Genomic DNA, 27,729 nt, shown 5'->3' with positions numbered 1-27,729 from the left:
CATAGATCTATACTTTGTAAACGCCTTGTTTTATCAGTCTGAGAGAAAAAAATAAGTGATGTATTGTGCTTTTGGTTGGGTTGAGTTTTGTTGTTTTTATACATGTAGTAATGCTTTTTAGTCTAAAATGTAGATGGGGGCTGTGAGCTGGAAGTATTTTATCATCGCAGCTTATGCTTCTCACACTGATGTTCATTATAGTTGTAGTCAAGTTCATTAAAAAGAATACAAACAGTAAGTGTGATCCAAGACCCGTTTTTTCATTTTAATTTTAACTGGTGTTGACCAATGATTATAATCAAATAAATACATAAATAAAAAATGGGTCAATATCCTTTTTGCAGCTATTCTATGCAAAATACTTTAATTCCAATAGAATGAGTACAGTTTTAGGGAAGATACATGCTGAACATCATTAAAACACGTGCCTGTTACACAGATATAAACTACAATAGTAATGCGTCTGTACTGTAAAATGCAAAAAAAAAAAAAAAACACTCTTCCCCAAGTGATGCTTGCCTGTCACATCCATTCCTTTGTCTTCTCCCATTGCTTCTATCCCTCTCTGTTACTTTCCCTGTCTGCTTCTGCCTGTCACCTGTCACTCTGTTTACCTTTCACTTGCCCCTGCCCCTTTCCCTGTCCGTGCTCCTGCCCCCTTCCCTGCTCCTTTCCCTGTCCCTGCTACTGCCCCCTTCCCTGCTCCTGTCCCTACCCCTTTCCCTGCTCCTGTCCCTGCTCCTGCCCCTTTCCCTGTCCCTGCTCCTGCCCCCTTCCCTGTCCCTGCTCCTGCCCCTTTCCCTGCTCCTGTCCCTGCCCCTTTCCCTGTCCCTGCTCCTTCCCCTGCTCCTGCCCCTTTCCCTGTCTCTGCTTCTACCCCTTCCCCTGCTCCTTTCCCCATCCCTGCTACTGCCACCTTCCCTGTCCCTGCCCCCTTCCCTGCTCCTGTCCCTGCCCCTTTCCCTGCTCCTGTCCCTGCCCCCTTCCCTGCTCCTGTCCCTGCTCCTGCCCCTGTCATCCTCATTTCCTCTCCATGCTCTACCCACAGCTTCACTCCCCTTTCTCCTCTCGTCCTGGTGTCCTTCACTGTCCCTCTTTTTCTGTGGACTGAAGCCCCTTCCACTGTAATGGGCCTGCCTGTCTCTGCTGCAGTGTTCATGCCTCTTCTGATCAGTAACCCGGCCTCCTCGCCCAGATGTGGGTTCCTCCTTGCATTCTTGCTTCCCTAGATCCCGACTTCTTGATCTGCCCATCTGAGGAGAACGTTGTGCCTTGAGGGGGCTTTTCGAATTCTTGCTGCTACCACTGAGGGACCTCTTCCCCTTAACTTTCTTCCTTTTCTTGGCCTTGCACTGACTCTCTGAGTCAGTGTCGGAATCGCTGCTGCTGCAGTCGGAGGTGTCACTGGATGTCGAGTCATTCGTCTGTTTCTTCTTGTGCTTGCTTTTGCTCTTTTTCTTCTTTTTCTTCTCCTTCTTCTTTTCCAGTCGATCTAGTTTCCTTCAATGGAATTAAACAAACAGGATGACTCCATAATAAACTAGATCCTGACGGAACAATGACAATGTATTCCTGGGATTTGAATTTAGTGGTATTAGTACGACTTAGAAAAAATCCACTTTTACATGTGCTAAAGAATGGCTGTTCTTGGAAACACACCTGAGAAGTTTCTGTTTCTGTTTTTTAGTCAGAGATTTCAAGAATTCAACTTCAGGGTCTTCCTCCTCTTCACTGACCACATATTCCTATGACACAAGAAATACTTTTCATACTATGAAAAACAAACTTTGTCAGGCCATATTAACTGAAGGCCGTGAAGGTCACGGAGGCAGGGGCCTGCAAGGAACACAAGATGAGTGGCAAAGGGAGGGGGAATGAAGAAATCCTGCAATTCTCGCTTTGGAGAAATGATGAGGACCTGTTTGCAGGCACATTACCAGAATTCATGCTCATTAAAGTGACTCAGCTCACCACAAACTGGAAGTAAGAGGTCCATCATTTGCTCATAACTGGCCACTTTGGAACAGTCAGACAAGCTCAAAATCTGTCATAAATATTGCTGGGGTGGACCAGCCCCCCCCCACCCTGGATCGGGTGTGGAGGGGTGGCGTCTGGAAGACAATTACCTGCGTGAGATCACACACTGTGGCGTTCCTCCCCAGCACACTCCGCTTCAGCGCGAACCCACTGTTTCGCATCTCAGCCATTAACTCCGAGGGGTGCATCGACGGACCTGTTAGGACAAATCACAGCTTTAACAGTCTCATTGACGCCTGCCCACTGCCGCTACTCCCTCCGCAGCAGGGAGCGCAGCAGCGCCTTTGTTCCTGCAGGAGGTGAACAAATCGACTCGCTCGCTTTTCCGGCTGAGCAAATCATAAGATATTATTCCCCTGAAGCAGCGGGTAGGGGGGTGGGCCGAAATACACAGTAATTGCATTTCTCTTCCAGCTTGAGGGGGACTCCACTGTCAACACTGTATGCGAGAGGCTCCCCTGGGTAGACACACCATCGTACCGACATCCCTGATTTCTAGAGCCGGGGGGTCCCTCCATGTGATAGCAAAGTGGGTCGGAGCACCTCAAAAATGACACACCAGTACCTGGCAAAGTCGTAGTCTTCTGACCCAAAATTGCCACAAAAAAGTATACCTACTGCATTCAGTTTCTGCAAATTTATACCCAAATATAACCACATTACCTTAACAGTGGGGAAAAAAGTGTCTACATCTTTATAACAAAAACATACAGGATAATAGGTGGTGCGAAAAATACTTAGTTTCCCACTGGAAAGTGGCAGAAACATCTTTCAGTCTGCTAGTCAATAATACATAATTTCCAAAATGTTAAAACAGCAGAACAGTTCAAATGGGTTTGACAGAAACGAGTAGTAGTAGTAATCTGTATTGGTGAGCTTTAAAGCATTACAAAACGATGTAAGCAAGCAAGGCCATTTCTTGTAATAAAACATTTGCAACCGTTTTTAAGTCTGTTTGTTTAATGTGGATAATAAACAAACAATCCATTTGAGAATAAGAGCAGGAGATGCTTGCAGGCAGACTGCCACCCACCTGCACCCTCAGAGGTCATGGAGCTGGCATTGATCCCGGACAGGCCAAAGAGCGGGCATTCTCTGTCCGTGTTCACATGGCCCCATTTGTGGCACTTGATGCACCTCACATTACGCACCTGCGGAAGGAGGGTGGATCAGCAACCAAATTAGTCAATTATGCTTGTCACAAAACATGATGCCTGCGAACATTGGAACATGAATAATGTATGAATCGTCTTAAAGAATTTAATCTCACAGACAATATGGCAATACTCTGGAATATCACTCAGTGTTATCGTCATGTGTTTTACACATCACTATGCAGCTTACACAAAAAAAGTTTAACAATGACAAAACATATGCTAACAATCTTAAACAAAACATATGCTAACAATCTTAAACCTTCTACTACTCATGTGCACAGTGCAAGACAGGCTGCTGAAATAAATAATAAAATGCTGTTCATGTCGACACATCTCACATAATCACATGGTAAAACCCTGGCCTTTACAGTTAAAAGGATTTCAGATATCACAGATATGCATTTTAAAGTCTAATATGTACAATAAAATTTGGTTTGTGCATTTACAAGTAAAATGAGTTGGTGCCACTTTACAATAAGCCTACCCCTATAAAGGGTTTATGAACAGTTCATAATCTGGTTATTAATTAGGTTGTAACACTTTGTAAATTACTAACAGACAATTTTAAACAAGTTATAACACATTTTTCTTTTTATTGAGTTACTACCATTTACTAGTAGCAAAAGGAAGCCTTATTGTAAAGTGGTACCAATGAGTTTAAAGTTTAATCTCTACAGTGTACATAAAAATATGGATAATCACAAGAATTAGCACCATCACTAGCTCCATTTCATGTCCTTTTTGCATTAAATATCCTGAGGTAGGTCCTGGATCATTACAGCTTTCATTGGATACCATTACATTTCCATTTGTTCAGTAGCAGATATATCCATAGTAATGCTTAATTGAAAAAGCAGGGTGAGTCAGTCCCTGGAGCAGCTGGGGGGTTAAGGGCCCATCAATGACATTCCATCACCCCCCACGAGATTTGGACCACCAACCTTCAAATTACTAGGAAAATATAATGACAGGTTCTGAATCAGTCATCTAAATAACAGAAGTTGCAGCTAGGGAGACCAGAGAAGGCCACCACTGATCAGATGTCATATTCACTGAAATCACCTGAAACCCCACAGCTCTCAAACACAATAATAATTGCACAAAAAGGAATGAATTGGAATGAACAAAAGTATACCTGAATTCCAAAAGGCTGATCTCTGATGTTCATGTCATCCTTTGCATATCTAAAAAGCAAAAAGGATTAAATGAATTCTCTCAAAGACAGAAAAAGAAAACTGTTGTTCATATTAAAACCTTAAAAACCTGCTATACTTACTTCTCACGTGGAGCTACTTTCTGCCATTCAAACTTGTACTCTGATTCACCTTCCTGCAATGAATAAAAAGGCAGAATGCAGTTGATTTGTATAAAAAAATAAAACAATATGCACAAAAAGGCTAATATAAAAATTGTACATAACATACAATACTTTAAAAACCTTCCAATTTATTCTATTGCAAAGCTACTTGCATATATTCAGAAAATCATAGATTTGGTGGGAAAAAATTATTTCCTGCAAACATTAGACAGCAGATAGATAGGGATCTGAAATCTATTAACATGATAAGTTAGGGGTTTTAATCTATCTTTGGTACTGTACGTGTGTGTGTGTGAGGTCTGCATGTTCTGCTGTGTTGTACAGGTTTTCTCACAAACTACAAAAACTAAGACATGCAATAATTAGCATCTTTAAACTGGACAATTTGTGTGCGTGTTTGCTGTGTGATGGACTGACATGTCGAGAGTACACTGCAGTCCAGTAACATGCTCCAGCCCCCAGTGACCTGGACCCGGATAAATGGTTTGAGGATGGATAAATGAGGAAACAATACCTCTTTTGTCTCCTCTTCATAACCAAAAGGGAAATAAACCAAGAAAAAGAAACAAGATACATGTTAATAATAAATATGGCCAGATATTAAAAAGGTATGCATTTCAAGCATGCCCTCAAAATAAAATACCTTTCGATGCGCCAGGTGGTGCCTCATACATAAAATTGAGACCATTTTTCACACGATCATCACCCATCAACAGCCTGCAAGAAAACTTTTTATTTTTACTGGAAATATGAACATAAAATGCCACCAATCGCAAGAACTACACTTAAACCGTTATCTCTTCATTTCAAATATTTCTGTACAGTTGTTACACAAAGGCATGTACCAAATTCGACTAAAGGAGCATGGCCCTTTAACTGCACTGTAATTTTCAATTCAGGCAAACGGAAATGTTAAGACAAAAATCAACAACAAGTACAGACCAAGAAACTGCTTAGTTCCCAGTTGGAAGCAATTCTGACCTGTTGTTATAAGTTTCCTGTTCTTTCAGGTAAGCCTGCATCAGATCTTCTTGTTTCCTCTTTTCAAACGTCAACTTCTGTTCTGCTATCCATACCTACACACAATCATCGAGTAACGCAATAACGCATACTATTTATATCCTAAAAATATTTTGAACGAAACCTTAGATTAGTTGAAGTTTCGCTAAATATATATATAAATAAAACACTTGCACAGCGTATCAAATGAGGAAAGAAATCACAACCAAAAACGCATTTGACTTAACAAACTAAATATTTTGTGTATTTCAGTATTTTCGTTTCAATTTCGTTAAAAGTTTTGTGAACTTTGCGTCCATTGAATATTATGTCGTACTATTTGTGTAGCTCTTTAAATCAAAAAGTCATGAATTTCGCTTACCTTTTTAATGTTAGATTTTGAGGCAGGATGAAAATCTTTTTTACACATAAAATTTGCAAATGACTTCCCCATGTTGCTAAAATAATTTGTGAGCTGTGCTAATGTCAAAGAATTGCTTTTGATGTTTTCGTTTATAGCAAATGTGTTGAGGACACAAACGCTGAATCCCCACAAATATTGACAAAACCCGTAAGTAGAGGCAAGTATTTCCGGTTCAAATGAACTCGGAAACAGATGACGAAGAATAAGTATTTCCGGTATGTGACAAATTCTGAAGTTTCAAAATAAAAGCACTGTTTTTCAATAATTAAAACCCTCGCGATATTTTGTTTTATAATATTAAATGCATGTGTTTAAGCCATTAAGTTTTATAAATAAATAATTATATAATAAAATGAACATTTTTATTTTACTTTTTTATGGGATTATGGTGGCAGACTTTGCAAATTCTGAAACTTCCTAACTCATTACAGTGACAAATTTTTGAGTTTTAGTGTGATCCTTTATTGCCATTTTTCTAAACCTCACCTTACTAGTAATCAGCTCAGTGTCGGTTCAGTTTGAGGCTGACACACTCAACAGTGCAATATTTGTGTCTGATACTTTAATTATGAATAATACAGTCTGTAGGATAACCAGCAATATCCATCAATTCATCTTTCATACATCTTATCCAGTAGAGGGTGCTGTGAGCCTGGAGTTCCAGGAGGTACAAAACACAAGACTGGATAGGATTTCGGTACAAACAACATTTTTGGCTTTATAACTATTCTTTAAAGAGTTATAGTAAAGCAGCAAATTTTAGAAATGTGGATATTGCATAGTCATATTTTTTGTAATAAGATCACATTTATAAAATATCCTGTAATTTTAAGAGTTATTTGTTTATTACTTTGAATATAATATCCATTGCAACCTATCGGGTATGTGTAAGTCCCCTCAAAAATATAGAGGGTGCAAGTTTCGAAAGACAGAGGCCTAGATAAATTTGTCTAGCTGCGTCATAGATACTTTGCAGCTCCTAAAGGAAAAGAACAGTATCTGTGTCAGCTGATCAATAGCACCAGTGTAACAGCTTGAAATGTCCTTTTGCTGTGATTACTCAGGAATTCCACCCATCATGATTCTCTGAAATTTCATGTAAACAAATGCCTCACTAGGAGAAAAACATGCAGACTGCTTTGGCATATCAGCTGAACTTGTGTCTGAGACCAACATCTCAGAAGGAGATTCCCACTTATTTCCTTATTGCACTGGTCTAAATACGTTAGTTTAATTTAAAAAATCAACACGATTGCTTCCATAATGATTTATCTAAGTACTAGGAATTATTGTATTTTTCAGAATACAGCTGTTCCACAACTAATTTTTCACTTACAAGCATATCGTGCACCTTCTGTGACCAGCAGAGGGCACTATATAGCATAATTTAAAACAATGCCTAGTTTGGTTTAATAAGTACTAATTATGGTTCGGTATAAAACAAAACAATTAAGCAAAACAGGTAACCTGCATACTCATCATTCTAAAATTGAAACGATAATAATCAATGTCTTCCATAAATATCATTTTGATTAAAGTAAGTAACATTCAAATGCCAATATGCCATGAGGGATCAGTACTGTTGTCACATTATTTGGCATTATCTGCAAAAAGTCCATAAATACTTGACTCTATGAGAATAACTGCGGGATATAGATTAATCCAGATATTCTGATAAAATGCTCAAAATTACATCAAGCATCATGCAGTACTTCAGAGCTGAATAATCAAATCACATAAACATTAGAAAATCATTTATACAGTCACACTCAGTATCATGCTTAGAGTGAAACATTGTTTGTTAATTATACATTTAACTTTTAACAAGATAATGTATAGATACATTTTGTTTACAGTTCTGTTAACAGATTTAAGTCATAGGAATAAGGTCAACTCAACACATTTATTATTATTCTTTCAGACACTTAATAAACCACACAAAACACATGACACTGGCTATTTAATGTAATTTAATTATTAAATGCAAATCCTTCTTTTTTACTCATACAAAGCAGAATAATACCATATCCAAATTCATCTGTTATACACCCCTGTTGAACATTTTCTCTAATGTATTTTGAGTCTCTCCACCAGGGAGACACCCGCTCTTTATAAAAAATAAAAGCATTAGGATTTCCTAATAACAATGAAGTTTAAAAACTAGCATTGCTTGCACTGGCTGGCTCTGAGAAACACTAGTGAATATTCTGATATAAAATATTACATATACAATAGTTGAAGACAAATAGCATGGGTGTGTATGTGCAATTCTTTTGGCCCTGCAGGGTGACTTTTTATATAAAATTGTTCCTGTATAATGTTAAATGGTAAATAAGCTACGAAAAGATAAAATTAAATTAGAAAAATGAGCCCATGTGAAAACAGCTTAGAAATACCAGTTACTTCCAACTTAGAAATACCAATTACTTCCAAAGCTGTCAGATGTAAAAAGACCCAGTAAGTAAAATCTGCACTGAGGCAATGAGGAGCAGAAAAGAGGAGGCAGGAGGGGGTAACTGAGTGCACTGCGAGCAGCAGGCGGGGGACTGGAGGACTGAGTGGCAGGAAGTGGGGCTGCTGAACTGTTCACCGAGGAATGGGGGGCAACGGGGGTGCACCTCTTTCCTTTTTTCCAGAACCTGAAAGGATGGAAAGTGTGAGACTTCTGGAGAGAAGGAATGACCAAGGATTCAGCATAAGGAAGATGCACTGATGCTACATTCTATTCCAACTCAGAAGTCAGAATTTCCAAGTTCCTAGTTGGAACGCCCCCTAAATTTGACTGGGAAAGTTGGAGGAACATCTACAAACATCTATCGACTTCAGAATACTAGATGGCTGCACCCTTAATCAGCAGAAGTGTAAGCTGTATATAAATACTGTATATTAGCACCTATGTCTGATTTGTGTCTCATTAAATTGGTCGTATACACAGTACTGTCTGACCGCGATCTATGAACGTGTTGCTATGGTGTTTTTATGCATGAGATACTGTCTAATGCGTTATAAAGTTAATGCCTTAAACAGTTAAGTCTCAGCTCTGACTTCTGAACTGGAACACAGCAGAAGTCTCACCTCTGATCTCACCCTTCCCCATCCTGCTTGGGTAGGTCTTCTGGGAAGGAATGTAGGGCTCCGGTGAAGGAAGGTCTGACACAGGGTGAAAAGTGAATCTGCCCTCCCAGTCATCTACGAAACACACACAATGTTCAAAGACCTCCTTGTACAGTGATACAGACAGAAATCCACCTGACAGTTGTTTTTAACAAGAACATAAAAATGTTTTTAGTTGCTATATTAAAAGTATGTACTTCATGTAAAATTTATCCATCTTCCAACCATTTTTCTGCATTCAATTAAAAAAAGAAATCTTGATCTGAGAATGTTCTTATTCTGTGAAATATACCAATGGGGCAAATTGTGGAAACACTTTACATTTTTAGAAATTGCAGAATTTTATTCCAATTACTTATTTAATTGTCCAGTGCATGATATTCATAAACATTCTTTATTGTTTATAAACATTACTGCCAATATTCGTGTAGTAATTTTTAAGCCATACTGCCAAAAAAGTATAGCTGTTTCTACAATTTTGGCGACTAATGTATACTTTCCAATGTTCACCAGGGGGTGATGAAACTTTCGTAAAGCAGTCGGGTCACATTCACTGCATGAGGAATCAGTGCCAGAGGACGGGATCTTGCGTCTCCACAGCATTAGCAGGGCTAAGTGTGATTTTGACACTATGCCCCTGCAGATGGAAAAGCAGCTGGAACATTCTGAGCAGGCACATTTGGACGCTTGCCCAAGCTGCACACCTACCTGTGGAGTGTTGGTAGGAATTCTGGTAACCGTTGCCAATCGGGGGAGGGGGAAGTGGTGGTCCCCCAACGGCCGGTCTCTCTGGTGGGGGTGGAGGTCTGGAGCCTCCTCTTGGAGGCTCCGGTCCTGGTCGATTCGGTGGGGGCGGGACTGATGCCCGTACATTGCTGCCTGACCTCCCTGTGGGTGGGGGCGGAGGCAGGGGACCTGTAGACATATTTTTAGCACCATCAGCAAGGATACTGTTGTCCACCGGAAAAGTTCATGCCAAGTATGTAAATATTTTATGGTGAATAAAGTAGAAATATTATACAAAACACTTCAAAATAGGCAAAAATAATAAGATAAAACAGCAAGCAGTAACTCAGAAACAGGATTTATTGTTCAAGCATTGATTAACATTATAATTCATACCTGTTCTCCCAGGTGGGTTTCTACCAGGAGGGGGCGGTCTCTCATTAGGGGGTGGGGGTAAAGGGCCACTGCGGCCTGGAGGGGTGGTGGGGGTGGGGGCGGGAGAACTGAGGGACACATTTCGCTGTGGTAACCTGGGCATTTGTTCATCACTGGGAGGTGTGGGAGGAGGAGGCGGGGGGCCAGGTCGACCAGGGGGCAGGGGTGGGGCGCTGCTCGAAGGGGGCCGCGGTGCAGCGGAGCCCTGTGGCTTGCTGTTGGGTGTACGAGGCTGCGGGGGAGGCTGCGGGGGTCCTTCCCGGGTAATAGACTGCCTGCTCCCCATAGGCACAGGGGGGGGACGATCATCTGAAGGCCTGCTAGGGGCAGGGGGGAGGGAGGGCCGTCCACTGCCAGGAACAGGGGGGGCAGGCAAAGGTGGCTGGCGGCTGGATGCAGGTGGCTCGCTCGAGTGCCGGCCAGGCAGGGCGGGGGGCGGGGGCATGGTGCCAGTGCTTGGTGCTCGACCCCCGGCAGGCACAGGAGGGAGGCCTCGATTCTGGCTGCTTCCTTGGTTCGGCCGTGGGGTACTGGGAACAGGTGGTGGAGGCCCAGCCGGCTCATGTCGGGGCTTGGGCAGGTCTGGGACACTGCCACGCTGGGATGGGGGTGCACCTGGTAGCCGGGGTGGGGTGCCTGAGCTGCCCCCTGTAGGCCTGGCTCCCGGAGACCTTCCCCCGGCAGGTGGCATAGGAGGCCTCGGAGCCACGGCATCTTAAGTCAAAACAGCATCACAAGGTCACTAGAACCATATACCAGAGGGTCACTAATAGCATGTACCAGAAGGCCACTAATACCATACACCAGAGGGTCACTAATAACATACACCAGAAGGTGACCAATATCGTACACCCGAAGATGACTAATATCATACACCGAAAGGTCTGAATATCATACACCAGAAGGTCCTAATATTATACACCAGAAGGTCCTAATACAATACACCAGAAGGTCATTAATATCATACACCAGAAGGTCCTAATACCATACACCAGAAGGTCATTAATATCGTACACCAGAAGGTCCTAATACCATACACCAGAAGGTCATTAATATCATACACCAGAAGGTCATTAATACCATACACCAGGTCATTAATATTATGCACCAGAAGTTCCTACCTTATATGTAACATAGCCAAAACATTAATTTCATAACTGAGTTATGATTCTTTACTACTTTTGCTTTTTATTTAAAATTTCTCTCCAGTGTAACAATATACATTACCGTTACTGTCTCTGTTCCCAGCAGATCTGAGCTTTGGCATCCCTCCTTGGAAAAGTCCTCCTAGCCCCCCTGCTGGTGCCCCACCAAATCCTCCACCTCCCCCTCCACCTCCTCCGCCTCCTCCACCTCCCCCGCCTCCCATTCCTCCAGCTCCACCTTTGGGCTCTATAATAAAATAATAATGGATGGATCTTAAATCAGAGAGAGACAACATTTAATCATATTTAATGCAAAGCACAGTAAGGGATACTATACCATACTGCATGCTATCTATATACTTCATTAAACTAGCAGGTGAAACCAATGGAAGAATATAAAATAGAGATTTTTGTTATTTATGTAGATAGGCAGTGTCTGCATGGAAGAAACTGCATCTAAAATTAACATCAAGAAACAGAGTTGCTGCCACGTTCCTGCAGGATATCTTTACTCCCTGAGAGAACAGTCCTAACCTATGTATTGCACTCAAACTGAAACAAGAATCTAACTGCGATCTATTACAAGAGGATCAGACAATGCTGGGGGGTCCATTCTGAGAGTCAGTGTGTCACTTGTGACTTTTATGCTTCTCACTGAACATTTGCATCCTGAGTAACACGCTTAACACGTTTGATTATCAAGGTGCCTAATAGAGCTCAGTGCATCACATTAAGAAAAAAGGTGTTCCAATTCATGTAGCGTAATATTTTGCGCAATTCGATCCCAAAATCTGAAACTTCAGTATTTGCCCGAGTAGACACATGCAGTCAGCAAGAGTTTACTTACTGTCAAATACTGGAGCACTCCGGTCATTAGTAACGGCCTTTTTCAAGCGGGCGCCTTTGCTGATGTCTGATAAAAGAGCACTTCTTCCCTGCTGTTCAGACTTGTTGAGTGATGGTTTTTCTGTATTTGCCTAAAAGCACCAGGAAAGAAACTGTTTAATACAGGCCTCTTCAGTCTGGCCCTCGATTCCAAATCCAGGCCTTATTTTCAGTTCTCCCAGGTAGTTAGTTTAATAATTATTTATCCTGATTGCCTGGAGGCTTTACACCTGGTTCACAGGTAAAGAATAGCTGGGAAATCAGCAATGCTTAGACCTTGAGGGCCGTGATTTAAAAAGCCCTGGTTTAATATTAAGGCAGTTGTAGTAGTAGTTCCACCAGATGTCGCTGCAGAGCTCTGACAAACAGGGAGACTGTATAGATCGCTAACAGAACTGTTATTCACTATAGAAACATCACATATATGCTCTTGACAAAATGGTTTTATGTTATAGGCAGTTAACAGTTTTAACATTTACCCCAATAGTGTTTTATGTTAGAATTGCATAATTTCATAATTTCACCAGAGTTCTACTCCAGAATTTCCCCCTGGGATGAATAAAGTTCTTCTTATGTTTATTACTCAGCAGTAGTGTGTTTAATACATGTGTAACAAATAATGGCACCACAGGTAGCACATCATGACCTAGAGACTGATAATCCAAGATCGAGATGCGGCTTCTGAAGTCATAAGCTGACTTTCTCCTGTAAAATTTTTGACTTTATAAATGATTTCAAAATGTAAGCAACCATCGCCAGTACCAGTAAATTAGTAAATTAATAATAACTCAGAAGAAATCACAGACAGACTCAGCTGCCACTCATTTCATATAGTTTTCAAAGACTTTGAGGAGAAAGAAAGGCGATAGATGAGGAACAGAACTTCCTTACGTAGGTTCAGGGTCAAAGAGTCACCAGGGAAAGAGTTAGTGTCTTACCACAGCAAAGGTTGGGGGAGGTGCTGGAGGTGGTGGTGGTGGAGGAACAGGCATCGTCTCTCCTCGCGTATTCTTCTGTCACTTCTCAGACCTGACAAGCAGAATGCAGACGACCATGAAGAAGCCACCTGGTCAATTTCAGCAGTCATCCATCTGACTGGGGGCTCAGTGACAGAAAGAGAAACTCAGTGACAGAAACCACAGGGAGCGAGATAAACCTCACACCCGCATTCACACAATGCCGTACAAATAACACAAGGTTGTCAAGTGTCCCCAAACAGCACTCCGCTGCATTGCGATAGGAAAGCCTAGTACGTAGAAAATCCACAGAGAATGAATGAGGACATAACCTGCAAACCCCCCCCAGGAAAGATTTGGATCCATGGTAGAAGCCTGAATGACAGAAGTCATGTTGCATGAAGGGCTTGCTCTCTGGTCAACATGCACACCTACAACATGTTCTCTCCATATTCGAAGCTGACGCACAACACAACAACATGTCAGCCACTGAAGGACCGTGGTTTTAAAAGAACGCACGCTCACATTCATAACACGTTTTGGATTGATCGCTCACTGAGAAATTACTCTTAAAGATATTTTTTTTCTATTCATATTTCTATACCCTGATGCTGTGAAGTTCATTTTTCAACAACTTGCTGAGACGTAATGCTCAGAGGCAAAAGTTCTAACTTCAGTGCAGGAATGTGGAGCTCTCATCACTTTCAGGCCATAAACCATCCCCTTCCTCCTTCCTTTCCGGTCAGCTTTTGTAGACGGCCACTGAGAACTGGCTTGCCTTTTCCAGTCTCAATGCCTTCTCAAAGAGCCCTCTAGAGCACCATATGAGCCAGCAAAGCGATTCATGGACGAGTGTATCAATGGCAGACGCACACTGGCCTCGCCTGTCAAAAAATAAAAACAACAGAGAACGGTCTGCAAGAAGCGTCTGGCTTCCTGTGCCATCAGCTAACAGGAAGACGTGCGCTGAATGCGAACCCGCAGCCATCCTGTCGCTGCAGCAGAAAATCTCTCCCTCTCTCTTTCTTTGGTTTCTGTGAACACCATAATTCACATTTCTCTGTCTAATTTCCCATTGACATTCATTTTGATGGATTTAACGGTTCCCTGCGCCACATTTGACACAGGGAGCCCGATTTTCATCACCATCATTCCTGAGATCTCTCAAGTAACCTTTGCAGGTTAAGATGGATACTTTGCCTGTGGAGAGTGTCTTGCATAGCATGCAGTACTAAACATGCATCGTAGCAGTGGGTCACTGGAGATATCGGAAAAATATCTGGCTCAGTCTCGCTCTCATCCATCCCATTATTCCAGCACCAGAGCAAGTCTAAAAGAGCATCATGCACTGCTCCTCTAACTAAAATCTTCTCTAATCATCCCATGCACCTCAAGGCCAACAGACTACCAGATATCTACAAAAAAATTACAGCTCAGATCTCTCACAAAATCACACGTGGAAAGAAATGAACAACTGGCATATGTATTTTTGTGTTTAACAGAAGTTTAACAGAACTTCCTGCTATCTGCATACTACAATATGTGGACTCAGATTAAATAGTTCTTGCATTTCATCAAAGAGACCATTAGCAAGTACAGGAAAACACAACTGTATCAAACAACCAACCATCTACGAGTCCATTCTCCAAAGAGGGTGAGCCTTTGCGATTTCGCTGCCTCACTGTTTACATCAGAGGCAGTAAAACAGCGGGGGTCACCAACCGTTTTGAAACTGAGAGCTACTTCACGAGTACTGAGCTATACGAAGGGCTACCAGTTTGATACACTTTTCTTAAATAACAAATTTGCTCAGTTTATCTTTAGTTAATGATTAATTATACTATATAAATGCAAATGTGATTAAAGAAGAATAGCAGCAGGATTAAATTAAGTTTTAGATGCTGGTCACTGGTGAGTTGTGCTATTTTAAGAACAGGTCCGTGGGCGACTCATGTGGTCGTTGGGGGCATCCTGGTGCCTGCGGGCACCATGTTGGTGACCCCTGATCTACACTAAGGTGTACTGTAGCTTATACAACAGAGCCCTTCTTACACCATCCCATATGAAAAGATCCATCCAAACCTGCGATCCTGTTCAGGATGATGGGGGGTCCGGAGGCTATGGGTTCAAGACAGGAAACAACCCAGGATGGGGCACAAACCTATTGCAGGGTACAGTCACACCTACAAGCAGTTCAGCAGCTCTAACAAGCCTCAGCATGTTTTTTGACTGTGGGGGGAAACCAGAGTACTCAGAGGAAACCCCACAACAACAGGGGGAGGACATGTAAACTCCACATACATGGAACCCTGCCAGAGACTCGAACCCGGGTCCCAGAGGTGTAAGGTGACAGCACTAACCACTGCACCACCATGCTGCCCATATAAAAAGTTTTTTTGTGTAATTATAATAAAGCTAAAACAGACTCATCTACTCTACCCTAAAGAGGCAAGACACCATAACTATGTTGACACTGAAACTAAAAAAGAGGGTGTTTTGCTTTGGTTTTAACATGTATTATGTAGTTACTGTAATTTTCACACTGCCGTTTTATCGTGGCTATGTTTGTACCTGTTTATCCTGAGTAACTGAAATATGTGTCACTGAGTAATGGCCGGCCTGCAAATGGCACCAGAACACCAGATATAACATTTTCCGAGTGATTTTAAACAACAGATTCCTTTAGCGTTACGCTAGCGGGTCCCCTTGCCATGCGGTGAAACTGCCGGGCGAGTCCCCATCCACAGGTTGTGTCCCGCACGCCGGCCCCTCTACAGGAAGGCTTCCGTGAGGTGCTTGCAGGAAACCCGCCAGGCCGGAGGTCCACAAAGCGCCCATTGAAGGCAGCCTATTCAGCGGCAGGAGCCAGACAGCGGGTAGAGTTACAGCAGCACTACAGATTCAGCACATTAAAGGTGGCCCGTGGGCCCGCGGTTCTTCCGTCCTGTAATTGCTTCCCAATGTCCGCGTGGCCCCTTGGCATGACCATGTGGTGCTGAGTCCACTGCTGCGGGATTCTGGGATGTCGGGCAAGGAGGCAACCTGCTGACTCTGCTACTCACACCAAGAGTTCCTTTGAAACTCCAGTTTATTGGCTCTTCAAGAAACAGCTTTTCTTTCATCCTCTGTTCCAGTGCCCGCTAGGCAACAAAAATGCTTAACTAGCAGCAAAAAAAAAATGAAAAAAAAATGCACACATGCACACAGCGCAGAGTTCCTGGCCTGGAGGATGAAGGACAGACAATATTTGTTACCATAATTCAATCTTTTCCATCTCTGATGCAAAGCGTTGACAGCTGAGGCCAAAATCAACAAAAGTAAAAGCAAAACATTTTCTATTCTGCCTGTAGCTAAAGGTTAACATTCAGTTAGACAAGCTCTGATATTCCCCAGGGTTTCAAACCATTTTAGATGCCAAATGGCATTTAATCCAAAAGCATCTACAGAAAGTATTCAGTTTTCACTGTGATATCACAGTTGATAGTTACCAAATCACAGAACACTATGTCTTAGCACATACTATCCAGACCTGCATCAGCCAATGAGGTAATGCCACATCAGAGACGTCTTACTCAGAGCTGGATGTGAGAAATACCTGTTTTTGCCTTTAACAAGGGAAACAGAACATATAGAGCTCTGGGGAAGGAGGTTCTGCTAAGAGAGCCACACGGCCACATGAACTGGCCACATTGGTGCCACTTGTTCAGAGGGTTCCAGAAGAACTACTTGTTGCATATTGGTTTCTTAAACTAGCTTAATTTTTGGTTATAAACAGATGCACCGCAGAGCACTGAAACTGGTGCCATTTGAACCCTTGCTGTAAAAATCACTAGATTAAGTAGTAGGAGTAGAAACAGTTCAAGGGGAAATTCATTATTATTCCAGGTGGTAGCATTCCTGGATCAGGTCAGGTAAGGACATTAGTCACATTTGTATCTTGGCTGGACATAAGCATTAATCCACACTTCACAAAACTCACTGTCGGCAAATCACCTCCATCCCCTTCTCCGACGAATCGATAGTGGCTTTTGGTACTATAAAAAAGTAATGCTAGCACTGCCAGGCTAAAGACAATTCATTTGCAGCTGTACCTGTGACCATCAGTACTTTTACAGCTTACAGCTATTTTTCCTTAAGAAGCTGAAAAATATCACCATGAAGGGCCTGCTACGTAAACTGGCAACCCAGTTTCCGGAAGGCCAGGCATTCTTGATGACTCCTGCCCTTAAACTGGCAACCCAGTTTCCGGAAGGCCAGGCATTCTTGATGACTCCTGCCCTTAAACTGGCAAACCAGTTTATGGAAGGATTGGCATCCTTAATGATTCCTGTCCTTAAACTGGCAACCCAGTATCCGGGAGGCCTGACATTCTTAATGACTTCTGTCCTTAAACTGGCAATCCAGTTTCCAGTAGGCCTGGCATCCTTAATGACTTCTGCCCTTAAACTGGCAACCCAATATCCGGGAGGCCTGGCATCCTTAATGACTTCTGTCCTTAAACTAGCAACCCAGTATCCGGGAGGCCTGACATTCTTAATGACTTCTGCCCTTAAACTGGCAATCCAGTTTCCAGTAGGCCTGGCATCCTTAATGATTTATGCCCTTAAACTGGCAACCCAGTATCCGGGAGGCCTGGCATCCTTAATGACTTCTGTCCTTAAACTGGCAACCCAGTATCCGGGAGGCCTGGCATCCTTAATGACTTCTGTCCTTAAACTGGCAACCCAGTATCCGGGAGGCCTGGCATCCTTAATGACTTCTGTCCTTAAACTGGCAACCCAGTATCCAGGAGGCCTGGCATCCTTAATGACTCCTGCCCTTAAACTGGCAACCCACTTTCCAGAACAGCTGGCATCTTTAATGAATCCTACATTTTTGAAACCTGGTAAGGAAATGCCATTCATAGAAAGTGCTGAGGAAATGAAAGCCCATGCTAGACTTTTCCATAATAACCAGGATGACATCAGACCATTTGCCTTCTTTTTTTGGGTTTATTGCAACAATATTGATGCCGATCACCCTTGGAGCTGCAGCCACAGCTACCCTATGAACTGGCAAACTGATTCAAACAGTAGAGGTTCCTAGGAAGCGTTTTATATGCCTTCCAAGTTTCCTCTGAGGTTCGGAGTTATTTTTCTGGACGTGCCTTTTCAAGTTTAAGAAGAAGCTGTGAGCCCAGTATATCTAGGCGAATATCTTACTAAACCTGCCTACTATTTCTGCTCCATGCGTGATGTTCATGGGCCAAATTAACATGTGAAATAATAGTTTTGACTGCTGGCTGACAATTGAGGACCCGATAGTGGGCATTGGGGAGGGGGGGGATCTTCACTGTCATGCTGTGTAATATTAATACTCCCCTCTGACCTTCTGATCACAGACACAACGCCCTAACCAGCAGAACTACACTCCAAATACGAGAGGTCGGGGTCAGCGCCGGACTGACCGTTTCAGGGGCCGTACAGAAAAGCTTTACTTGGGAGGCCCACCGTCAAGATCGTCACTTCCCTCTGCAATGCAGGTCATTTCGGGGCCCTAGGCAACCTATTCTGGCTTTAGCTAGAGTCAGCCATGTATAAAATACACTATATGGACAAAAGTATTGGGACACCTGGCCATTACACCTACAGGAACCTTTATGACACCTATCCCATTCTAAATTCATAGGCATCAATATGGAGGTAGTCCACCCCCCTTTGCAGCTATAACAGCTGCCACTCCTCTGCGATGGCTTTCCACAAGATTTTAGAGTGTGTCTGGGAATTTTCGCCCATTTGTCCAGAAGAGCATTTGTAAGGTCAGACGTGAAGACCTGGCTCACAATCTCCATACCCGTTCATCCCAAAGGTGTTCAGTGGGGTTGAGGTCAGGGCTCTATGCAGCCAGTCAAGTTCTTCCACAGCAAACTCACCCAACCATGTGTTTATGGACCTTGCTTTGAGCACTGGGGCACAGTCATGCCTGAACAGAAAAGGACCTTCCCCAAACTGTTCCTACAAAGCTGGGAGCATAGAATTGTCCAAAATGTCTTGGTATGCTGAAGCATTAAGAGTTCCCTTCACTGGAACTAAGGGGCCTAAACCAACCCCTAAAAAACAGCCCCATACCATTATCCCTCCTCCACTACACTTTACAACTGGCACAATGCAGTCAGGCAGGTAACATTCTCCTGACATCCACCAAACCCAGACTCGTCCATCAGACTGCCAGACAAAGAAGCATGATTTGTCACTTAGAACAGAGAACACATTTCCACTGCTTCAGAGTCCAGTGGCAGCATGCTTTATTCATCTGACGCTTATCATTGCGCTTGGTAATGTGAGGCATGCATGCAGCTGCTCGGCCATGGAAGCCCATTCCATGAAGCTCTCAGCACAGTTTTTGTGCTGGAGTTAATGTCAGAGGAGGTTTGGAACTCTGCAGTTATTTTGGAACTGCAGATTTTGCCTCAGATTCCTGCTGATTTTCTATTGTTCCTAAAAGCTTTCACTTTGCAATAATTCCCCTTACATTTGACCATGGGCTAACAGGGAAGAAATTTCACAAAATTACTTACTGCATCGGTGCCACCCTATGATAGTACCACTCTTGAATTCACTGAGTTCTTCAGAATGACCCAGTCTTTCATAAATGTCTGTAACCCTGACTGCATGGCTAGGTGCTTGATTTTATAATGGAGCTGAAGGAAACACCTGAATTCAGTGATTAAGAGGTTTTTGAGTACTTTTGTCCATATATAGTGTACATATTTTTTCATCACTTTGTCTGGGCTCCCTTGTGCTGATTGGGCCTTAGAAGCTGTTTAGTTTGCCTATGTCTATGCAGCCCTGGCCAAGGTGAGCCCACACACACTGCCAGGTTATCCCAGAAAGCACCAGGCATGAGGAAGGGGACACCCTAGATGGGATGCCTTTATACAACTAGATCTTACTATATATGCTTAAAAAAGCTTACAATTTACTCTTTTTTCTAAAATCACAGACACACTTCAACTACAGCAAGATATTGTCCATTACTATTCAAACTTTTGTTCATTCTTCTCACTTATTTATAATGTACTACTTAAACAACACATTTAAATGGGAGATGCACACGACCAACTGCCTTAAAATACTGCATAGGGGCAGCATAACTCTGACCAACTATCAGGGTCTTGCAGGCAATAGAGGGTCCAGTACAGGGTCAAGGGCAAAGAACAGAAAACACTGTCTTCAAATGTTAACATCAAAATGTTTGCAAATACAATCACTTCCACCAAGCCTCACTGCATCTACCCCCCGCCTTCACGGTGAAGTGTGTACTTTAAGCGTTATTCATTGTGGAACATCACAGATCAGAAAAATGTGCAGGGGCACGAATTGCAGAACTCACAGAGCGTCCTAACACAACGCTCTTTTTCTTAGTTACGGTTTCCGAAAGCCCAGTAGACATTGCAAAAGTTTGCACTTCCACATTTAGCCACGTTGCTGCATTTCAGTTCCTCGTGCGGTTGCTGTTCAGCTGGTACTGACAGCTAGTAGAGCAGACGGCCCAGGGATGAGAATCCCGCCTCTGTGTGAAATCCACATTATCAACAAAGGAACTGTTTCTCTTCTATCTGCACCTGTCCCTTCCTGGAGAGCGACGTAGGGGGATCGCGAGGGAAGAGTACGTGCTCACCTAGACCCTGCTGTCCTGTCGCTCCAAGCAGCACTGGCCTCCCACCATGGTCACTTCCCGTATTGCCGTATTGTGCAGAACTGCACATCACACTTCCTCCCCCCAGCCGCCCCGCCCCTCAAAAGCTCCCTATCACATAAGCACAGGCTGCCCAACGAAAGTCTCTATTTCAGTTTTTTTTTTTTTAAAAAAACTTTGTTACTTATTTAGCAACCATGCGTTTACTAACAGTTCCTATAAGTGACTAAAAAGCTCAGGAATGGATAACGGAACTAAAAATGCGACTCCTAAGGGTCCCTCTTTAAAGTTTAACTTATTCTCACATGTCGCTCCAGGCTTGCCAGTGGCAGTTAGCATCCATTTTCCACACCACTTAATATCACCACCTAAAACACAAGTAGCCAAAGAAACTCTTTTGGCATTTTTAATTGTTTCTTTCCAGTGACAGATTTTTATTGGAATTGAATTTTCCCATGTGGGGATTGAAAAAAAAACAGCAAAAACAACAGGTTTTTATTACATTGTAGGGGACATTTGGTCCTCACAATGTAATATAAACATAATACACACACACACACACACACACACACACACACACACACACACACTACAGGCATAATACAGATGGCAATCCATGCACCGCATTTTTTTAAACTGTGTGATGAACACAAAAGAAACGCAGATAACACATGCAAATTACATACACCCAGAACCAGGAAGGGGATTTCAACCTTTGACCTGCCAGAAGTGATCTGAAAATGCAACCTACTACGCTACCAGGCCACAGAATCTAAAGACAGAGCCGAAATCCCATAATGATTTCATTACATTGACAATTTATCTAATGCTTTACAGGAGAGGGAAGGGCTACAATTTATGTGTGCTCCCTGGAACAATTACATAATTACATTGTGTTATTTCGCATTTTGTTCCTGTTTACATGACATTACAAATGAGAAACACCTACCATCTGCCAAAAGGTCACTAGCATTTGAAACATTGACTACTGATCTTGTATTACATACATCTTCCATAACCACTTACCTAATGCAGGCATGGCTGACAGCTACAAAGCACTTGGCAGAGGACACTAGTCAACCGAAATGTAAATGTCTGTAACAGCAGGTATTATGTGGGCATCAGGAATAATGTGCAAACTCAGTATGTACAAAACTGGGGGGAAGGAGTGAATTCACAACCCAGGGGGTGTGAGGTCACAGGGTTTCCCGGGACACTGCCCTGTCTCCAAAGCTAGATAAGTGCTAGTAACAAAACTCACCTTGCCGGTGTTATGTCTCACTGTCTCTCCAAGAGGTCCATCAGTACTAAAATATTACAGAACAAATCAGCCCGCAATCAGTTCTGTGTAATCCGTGCTTAAGCAAGTCTGATCACAAGTAGGAGAACCTACTGGATTAGTTTATCAGATCAAGAAGGACTTGCCTCCAGTGCTAAATGTTTGCAGCATTTTCACAGAAGGACAGAAAGTTGAACTGACATTATCTGAAAGTATGACAGCACCACACAGGAAACAGGCAATGTACCATAAAGGAGCCTGTACTTCTCAGCCTACACAGAGGTAGAGAGAGAGCGAGTGGCACCCAGTTCTCACACACCATCGACATATCTAAACCGCAGAAGGTTTACAAATGCACTACTGTTTCGTCAAGTGCATTTATCTGGGTCACTTTTGGAGACGCTTTAAAATGTCTAAGCTGACACACTTGGCATGATATCGACATGATGCCGACATAAAAGTATGATTTTAACATAATTTTCTTAAATGCCATTATATAACCCTCCAGTTCCCATGCGGCCTTCTCAAGCAGCCCAGTAGGATATGCATGGACCAAATATCCATCAATACTTCATTAAACTCTCATTTTTACCTCCCTCAACTTCCTCTTTGCGGAGTATGTGGTCTGCAAAGGGCAGCCACCCATAGCAATGGCCAGAGAGCTGGCGGTTAAGGGCCTTGCTCAAGGACAAGCAGACATGCTGAGACTGGGTTTGAACCAGTGACATTGTGATTGCAGACACACAGGCTTAGCCCACTGCGCTACATGCTGCCCCCTGACTCCTAGACACTCTGTCTCCTGGCATAGCCAACAGAGCTACGATAACTAACTAGACACTACCTCCAGAGCAGCAGCATTTAAGTCTTACCAGCCGTACCTGGCAGCTGATTTCTATCCAGAAACATAAAGCTCAAGATGTTACACAGGAAATGCAACATAAAGCAAAAGTAAAAATCACTTGTAACTATAGATAAAAAAATCTTTAAGGTTAGAAACACTTATTTTACAGTATCAGAATGAGACAAAAGCGTAAAGCAGCATGCAATTGTGCCTTAACCAGAAGTCAATGTTGTGCATTGTGCATGTTTGTGCTCACACTTCTTATGGCTCATTCCGCTCTGGATTCGATCGACAAAATAAGTTAATTGCGTTTGCCATACATTTTTTCCAAGCAAATTTATTAATGATATTGTGCTTGCATTCACTATAGAAGCATCTTCACTGTAGATGTTTTCTGTGTCTAACCCTACATTTAAAGGGCTGAGACATGCTGTTTGCATAAGTAGCCAATATCTGTGTTGCAGAAGCACTAAGTTTAGACCATTGAAAAACTACCCTAAAGAGGACATAAGACACAATGTGAAAGGGGGAGGGTCAGGGCTGCATCCTGACACAGTCACAGTGATATGATAAGACTGTACAAATTTCGAAGCCTCCAGCAAATGCAGCCTAGAAATGCATTGCTCTTTTGCCAAGTTCCCAAGATTCATTGCACGAACCTACAAGGGCTACATAGACCGCGGCCTTCGAAGGACGTAGCCCCTGAATTCGGACACAGCCTCGGTCGGTAATCAGAAGCTTGTCAGACCTCAATTTGTGTACAGCTGTATGCTGGCTGGCCCTGTGCTGTGACCCCCAAGCTTGCTCTCACTCGTATATATGTCTGTGTATTTCACAAAGAGCAAATTGCGATAGACAAAAAAACAATTCAATACAGTATCTCTTTTCTAGATGCATTTCTAAACTGCATTTGAAGGAGCAGCTTTTGACTGGGGCAGCCTTGTCGCTCCACTGTGATGCATTCGGTCTTCAAATGCTACCTTCAAAGGATGAATTCGGACACAGCCAGCCGGACCAGCCTACCCGATCCGTTCCTTCCGGGTTCGGTTCATGTATAGCATACATGTGCGCATGTGTCATGTTGTCATGTCTGTATTCTGCATCCGGGCACGGTTAGCGATCACACGACATCCGTGCCATGCTCGAGCCTGACTAATTATGCTTTGGCCTACATCTCCAAGTGTGCCACACCAGGGCAGAGTATGGAGCGATCACATTATTCAGACGAACTGGACAGTGGGGGTCAAACATGATCGGGCGCGGTACGAATTGGCAAGTCTGAGTGCAGCAGATCAAGGAAGACATGCATCTAGACTCTTCCCTGCATGCACCTAGACTCTTCTCTGCATGCACCTAGACTCTTCTCTGTTTTGGCACCTAGACTCTTCTCTGCATGCACCTAGACTCTTCCCTGTTTTGGCATCTAGACTCTTCTCTGCATGCACATAGACTCTTCTCTGCATGCACCTAGACTCTTCTCTGTTTTGGCACCTAGACTCTTCTCTGCATGCACATAGACTCTTCTCTGCATGCACCTAGATCTTCTCTGTTTTGGCACCTAGACTCTTCTCTGCATGCACCTAGACTCTTCCCTGTTTTGGCATCTAGACTCTTCTCTGCATGCACATAGACTCTTCTCTGCATGCACCTAGACTCTTCTCTGTTTTGGCACCTAGACTCTTCTCTGCATGCACATAGACTCTTCTCTGTTTTGGCACCTAGACTCTTCTCTGCATGCACCTAGACTCTTCTCTGTTTTGGCACCTAAGTGGTGGAATGAGCTTCCCTTATATGTCAGAGTCAATGGGTGCCTTCAAATGAAGACTATGAACCTACCTCTTTCGAAAGTACTTGGATTAGCACTTCAAGGATTATAATCTTATTATTTTAAAAAAATGTGTTACATGTCAACAGAAGTTTTGAAGTCCGCCAAATACCATAAATGTACATGTAAATGTGTTTGGTAAAAACAGGAACTCCATTATTTTGAGCACTAGGATCAGGCAGTGTGACTTTTACCTCAAAGAAGGACATTGTATGCAATACATATAATGATATAATTATGTTCTTTTATCTCCAAGTCAAGAGACAAGTGACAAAGCATGCAAATGACATATTTCCAAGTGCACGGTTCAATTTAGATTTCTGATGATGAGATTATGCTGAAATCTGGGACAGAAAATGCAAGCACTGCTCAGCCCTCATACATGCATACAGAGCTGGGGAGCAGGAGATATTACGGGACTTTAGTTCTCCAGTCTGTCCTGTACCGTGAGGCACGTCATGCTGCATGAAATTACAGCATCGGGGTGGGAGCAGGGCACCCTAGGGGCAAGCTGATGGACACAATCTGGGGACAAAAATCAGCAAAGAAAACAGCTCTATAATAATAATGACAATAATAATAATTATTGTTGTTTTTTTTAAAGTAGTCTTTGGCTGGATTGGTGGTCAACCTTGCCCAACGGATGGCCTCCAAGACCTTCCCAGTGTGGACGAACTGTTCCTCCCAGTTATCTTCTCAATAATAATCATAATTACTATTATTAATAATTATTATTATCATTACTATTATTGTTATACTTATTCAAAGGCTGAACAACTTATTTGCCTGTATTGTTTTCAAGAAATTAAAGTTAATATATTCTCTTGTTAAAAATTCCCTTTTTAAGATAATAGTCTACTTGAAGTTTGTTCCTGTTGTTTTTTTAACTGCATCTTCCTCCTCGTGCTCGGTCATCGGTTACAAAGAGATTTTCTGGGTATGGGCCATTAAAAAATAACAGGGATTTTAATGTATATTTTGCTGTATGATAGCCAGTAAGAGACTGAGTTCGCAAACGCATTGTACAGTAATCCTTTGCGTGGTATAAATGTATTTCACCCAAATACAGTAGGCTTGTGGAATGCTAGGCTATGTTCTTTAGCTTAGTAGTCGTGTTTCTTGCTGACCTGCTTTACTCCTCCTACTCCGCAGCGTGGATACCTGCAAGTAACGCATAAAGGATGTTGTTTATGTTACTAAACCCCGAAGTACTAGCGGAAGGAAACTGAGGTGACTAAAGACACAGGAGCACACATTATATGCAGTAACGGTCCCAGCCCTTGGCGAGCATCACCGCGGCGCCCCCAGTCCAAGGCAAAGTGAAATTGGCTGCCAAGTTAGCGCCTTAAGTGGCCACATATGTCGCCTATAGGATTGACCGGCCCTGATTACAAGAAAACCTTTCCCCTCTTTCAGATTTCATGTCATTCTCATTGTGTGTTTTTCTCCACGCAAAACAGGCAGCTCCAGAATGAAAAGTTATTGCTGGATGATTCAAGATTGAATGATAAACCTCATAGCAGTGCTGTAATAAAGTGAAAATTCAATAATGCATATATCAAGCATGAATTGAGAAAAAATGCTAAAACTAGAAATATACATAAATACACACAGCCCTTCTGACATATTCAACGATGTGGCACTTGTGCGCAACGCGGATCCGGCCTTTCAATAACCTAAATCTGCTTTCATGAGACTTTCTTCGCCGTTATTTTTGTTACATTTTATGTAACAGATATAACACTGAGACGCAGATTCCAAAACAGTAGATACAGTACATATGATATTGTTAGTTTTACATTATTAGCCATATAAGCCATAAAAACAGCACCGCACAGCTGCAACAATTAAATGCAAATGGTAGGCACAGATGACGTAACGGTAACTTTTATTGTAGAGTAACGATAGAACTAAATTCACAAATACCCTAAGCAACATTTAGCCAACTACACAGCCAGTTAATGCCCAGGAAATAAGTAAGGAAAGCGGGGCTCGCTTCCTTCCAGCTTGACTTGGCATACGCTAAAATCTCTTGAAAAGTTTCTGAGAGCAAGTATTAGATTTTACAACGGAAAGACAAAAGTACACTTTTAACTCAAACGGCAATAGTCGTACACATCGGACACCAGTACGTATCCTTACGATTCACTTCCATGCTTTAAAGTGTTCAGTTTCAATCAAAACCACCTGAGGCATTGCAGTTTCGTTTTCTAACTAGATATTACTTTTCTAAATGTGCAGAAACATGCCATGTTTGATGCAAAAAGTCAGAATCGAGACGCACAAGCCATAGCCTAGATACATCCCGTGTGATCAGTGAGTGCCACTCCTTTTGATATATTCTTTCATTCTGCTCTACAGCTTCCAGTTAATCTGGTAAATGTTATCGGTAATGTTTAACGTACCTTTGTAAAAGTGTCTCTGACTCAAACCGTCCTCGCATCACGAGCAATTAGATCGTCTTCATAAACATCTGCAACCGGGACATTTTACCCAGTGTAAAGGCATTTGTGGCTTAACAGAGAAACTTCTGTTTTTTCCCAAATCCGGGACATTCATAGTGATGCAATGTTTCCAGATGTGATACTTATTTAGCGTCGAGGAAGATCTCGTTTGCTGTTTTGCCAAATAACACAATCATAACAAATAAAAAAGAAAAACGGCATCATAATGCGTAGTAAAAAAATGATTTGCACATGACGTAGCCTATATACATGCCTACGCAAAAACATACTTTATACAGGCATTGCTAAAGAATGATCTTACTGTCTGTTTAAGACGAAAAAGGCATTCTCAACCGTATTTTAACTTTTCTTCTTGCATTATCATGACAGTTTTAACGGTTTTAAGCAATTCGAAATGTGTCGACTTAAAGGAGATATTCCATCCGAGACGCAGAGTCAAAGAGAAA

General features: G+C 42.5%; 2 protein-coding genes across 7 annotated transcripts; both read right to left on the bottom strand.

Annotated features, from left to right (window-relative positions):
- Positions 1 to 326: 326 nt before the first annotated feature.
- On the bottom strand, positions 327 to 6,113 carry cir1 (corepressor interacting with RBPJ, CIR1). The gene is made up of 10 exons (XM_049008043.1): positions 5,894 to 6,113; positions 5,494 to 5,588; positions 5,156 to 5,229; positions 5,027 to 5,040; positions 4,471 to 4,523; positions 4,330 to 4,378; positions 3,071 to 3,188; positions 2,127 to 2,233; positions 1,660 to 1,745; positions 327 to 1,500 (listed from the first exon to the last, which is right to left on the bottom strand). The coding sequence occupies exons 1-10, from the start codon at positions 5,963 to 5,965 to the stop codon at positions 618 to 620; spliced, it is 1,551 nt and encodes a 516-aa protein (XP_048864000.1). The 5' UTR covers positions 5,966 to 6,113; the 3' UTR covers positions 327 to 617.
- Positions 6,114 to 7,888: 1,775 nt separating this feature from the next.
- wipf1b (WAS/WASL interacting protein family, member 1b) lies at positions 7,889 to 27,605 on the bottom strand. 6 transcript variants are annotated; one of them, XM_049008065.1, is made up of 11 exons: positions 24,758 to 27,605; positions 24,552 to 24,665; positions 22,299 to 24,484; positions 22,135 to 22,180; positions 13,179 to 13,269; positions 12,203 to 12,332; positions 11,438 to 11,602; positions 10,172 to 10,924; positions 9,758 to 9,964; positions 9,011 to 9,124; positions 7,889 to 8,574 (listed from the first exon to the last, which is right to left on the bottom strand). In XM_049008065.1, the coding sequence occupies exons 5-11, from the start codon at positions 13,230 to 13,232 to the stop codon at positions 8,522 to 8,524; spliced, it is 1,476 nt and encodes a 491-aa protein (XP_048864022.1). In that variant the 5' UTR covers positions 13,233 to 13,269; positions 22,135 to 22,180; positions 22,299 to 24,484; positions 24,552 to 24,665; positions 24,758 to 27,605; the 3' UTR covers positions 7,889 to 8,521. The 6 variants fall into 6 exon arrangements, with proteins under 6 accessions (XP_048864022.1, XP_048864035.1, XP_048864013.1 ...); XM_049008078.1 differs by lacking the exons at positions 22,299 to 24,484; positions 24,552 to 24,665 and having other exon boundaries at positions 27,224 to 27,605; XM_049008056.1 differs by lacking the exons at positions 22,135 to 22,180; positions 22,299 to 24,484; positions 24,552 to 24,665 and having other exon boundaries at positions 27,224 to 27,605.
- Between the last annotated feature and the right edge of the window lie 124 nt (positions 27,606 to 27,729).

The sequence above is a fragment of the Brienomyrus brachyistius genome, chromosome 1 (assembly GCF_023856365.1).
Source record: "Brienomyrus brachyistius isolate T26 chromosome 1, BBRACH_0.4, whole genome shotgun sequence".
In the NCBI taxonomy this organism is placed as follows: Eukaryota; Metazoa; Chordata; class Actinopteri; order Osteoglossiformes; family Mormyridae; genus Brienomyrus; species Brienomyrus brachyistius.
This window is presented reverse-complemented; position numbering and strand designations above follow the sequence as displayed.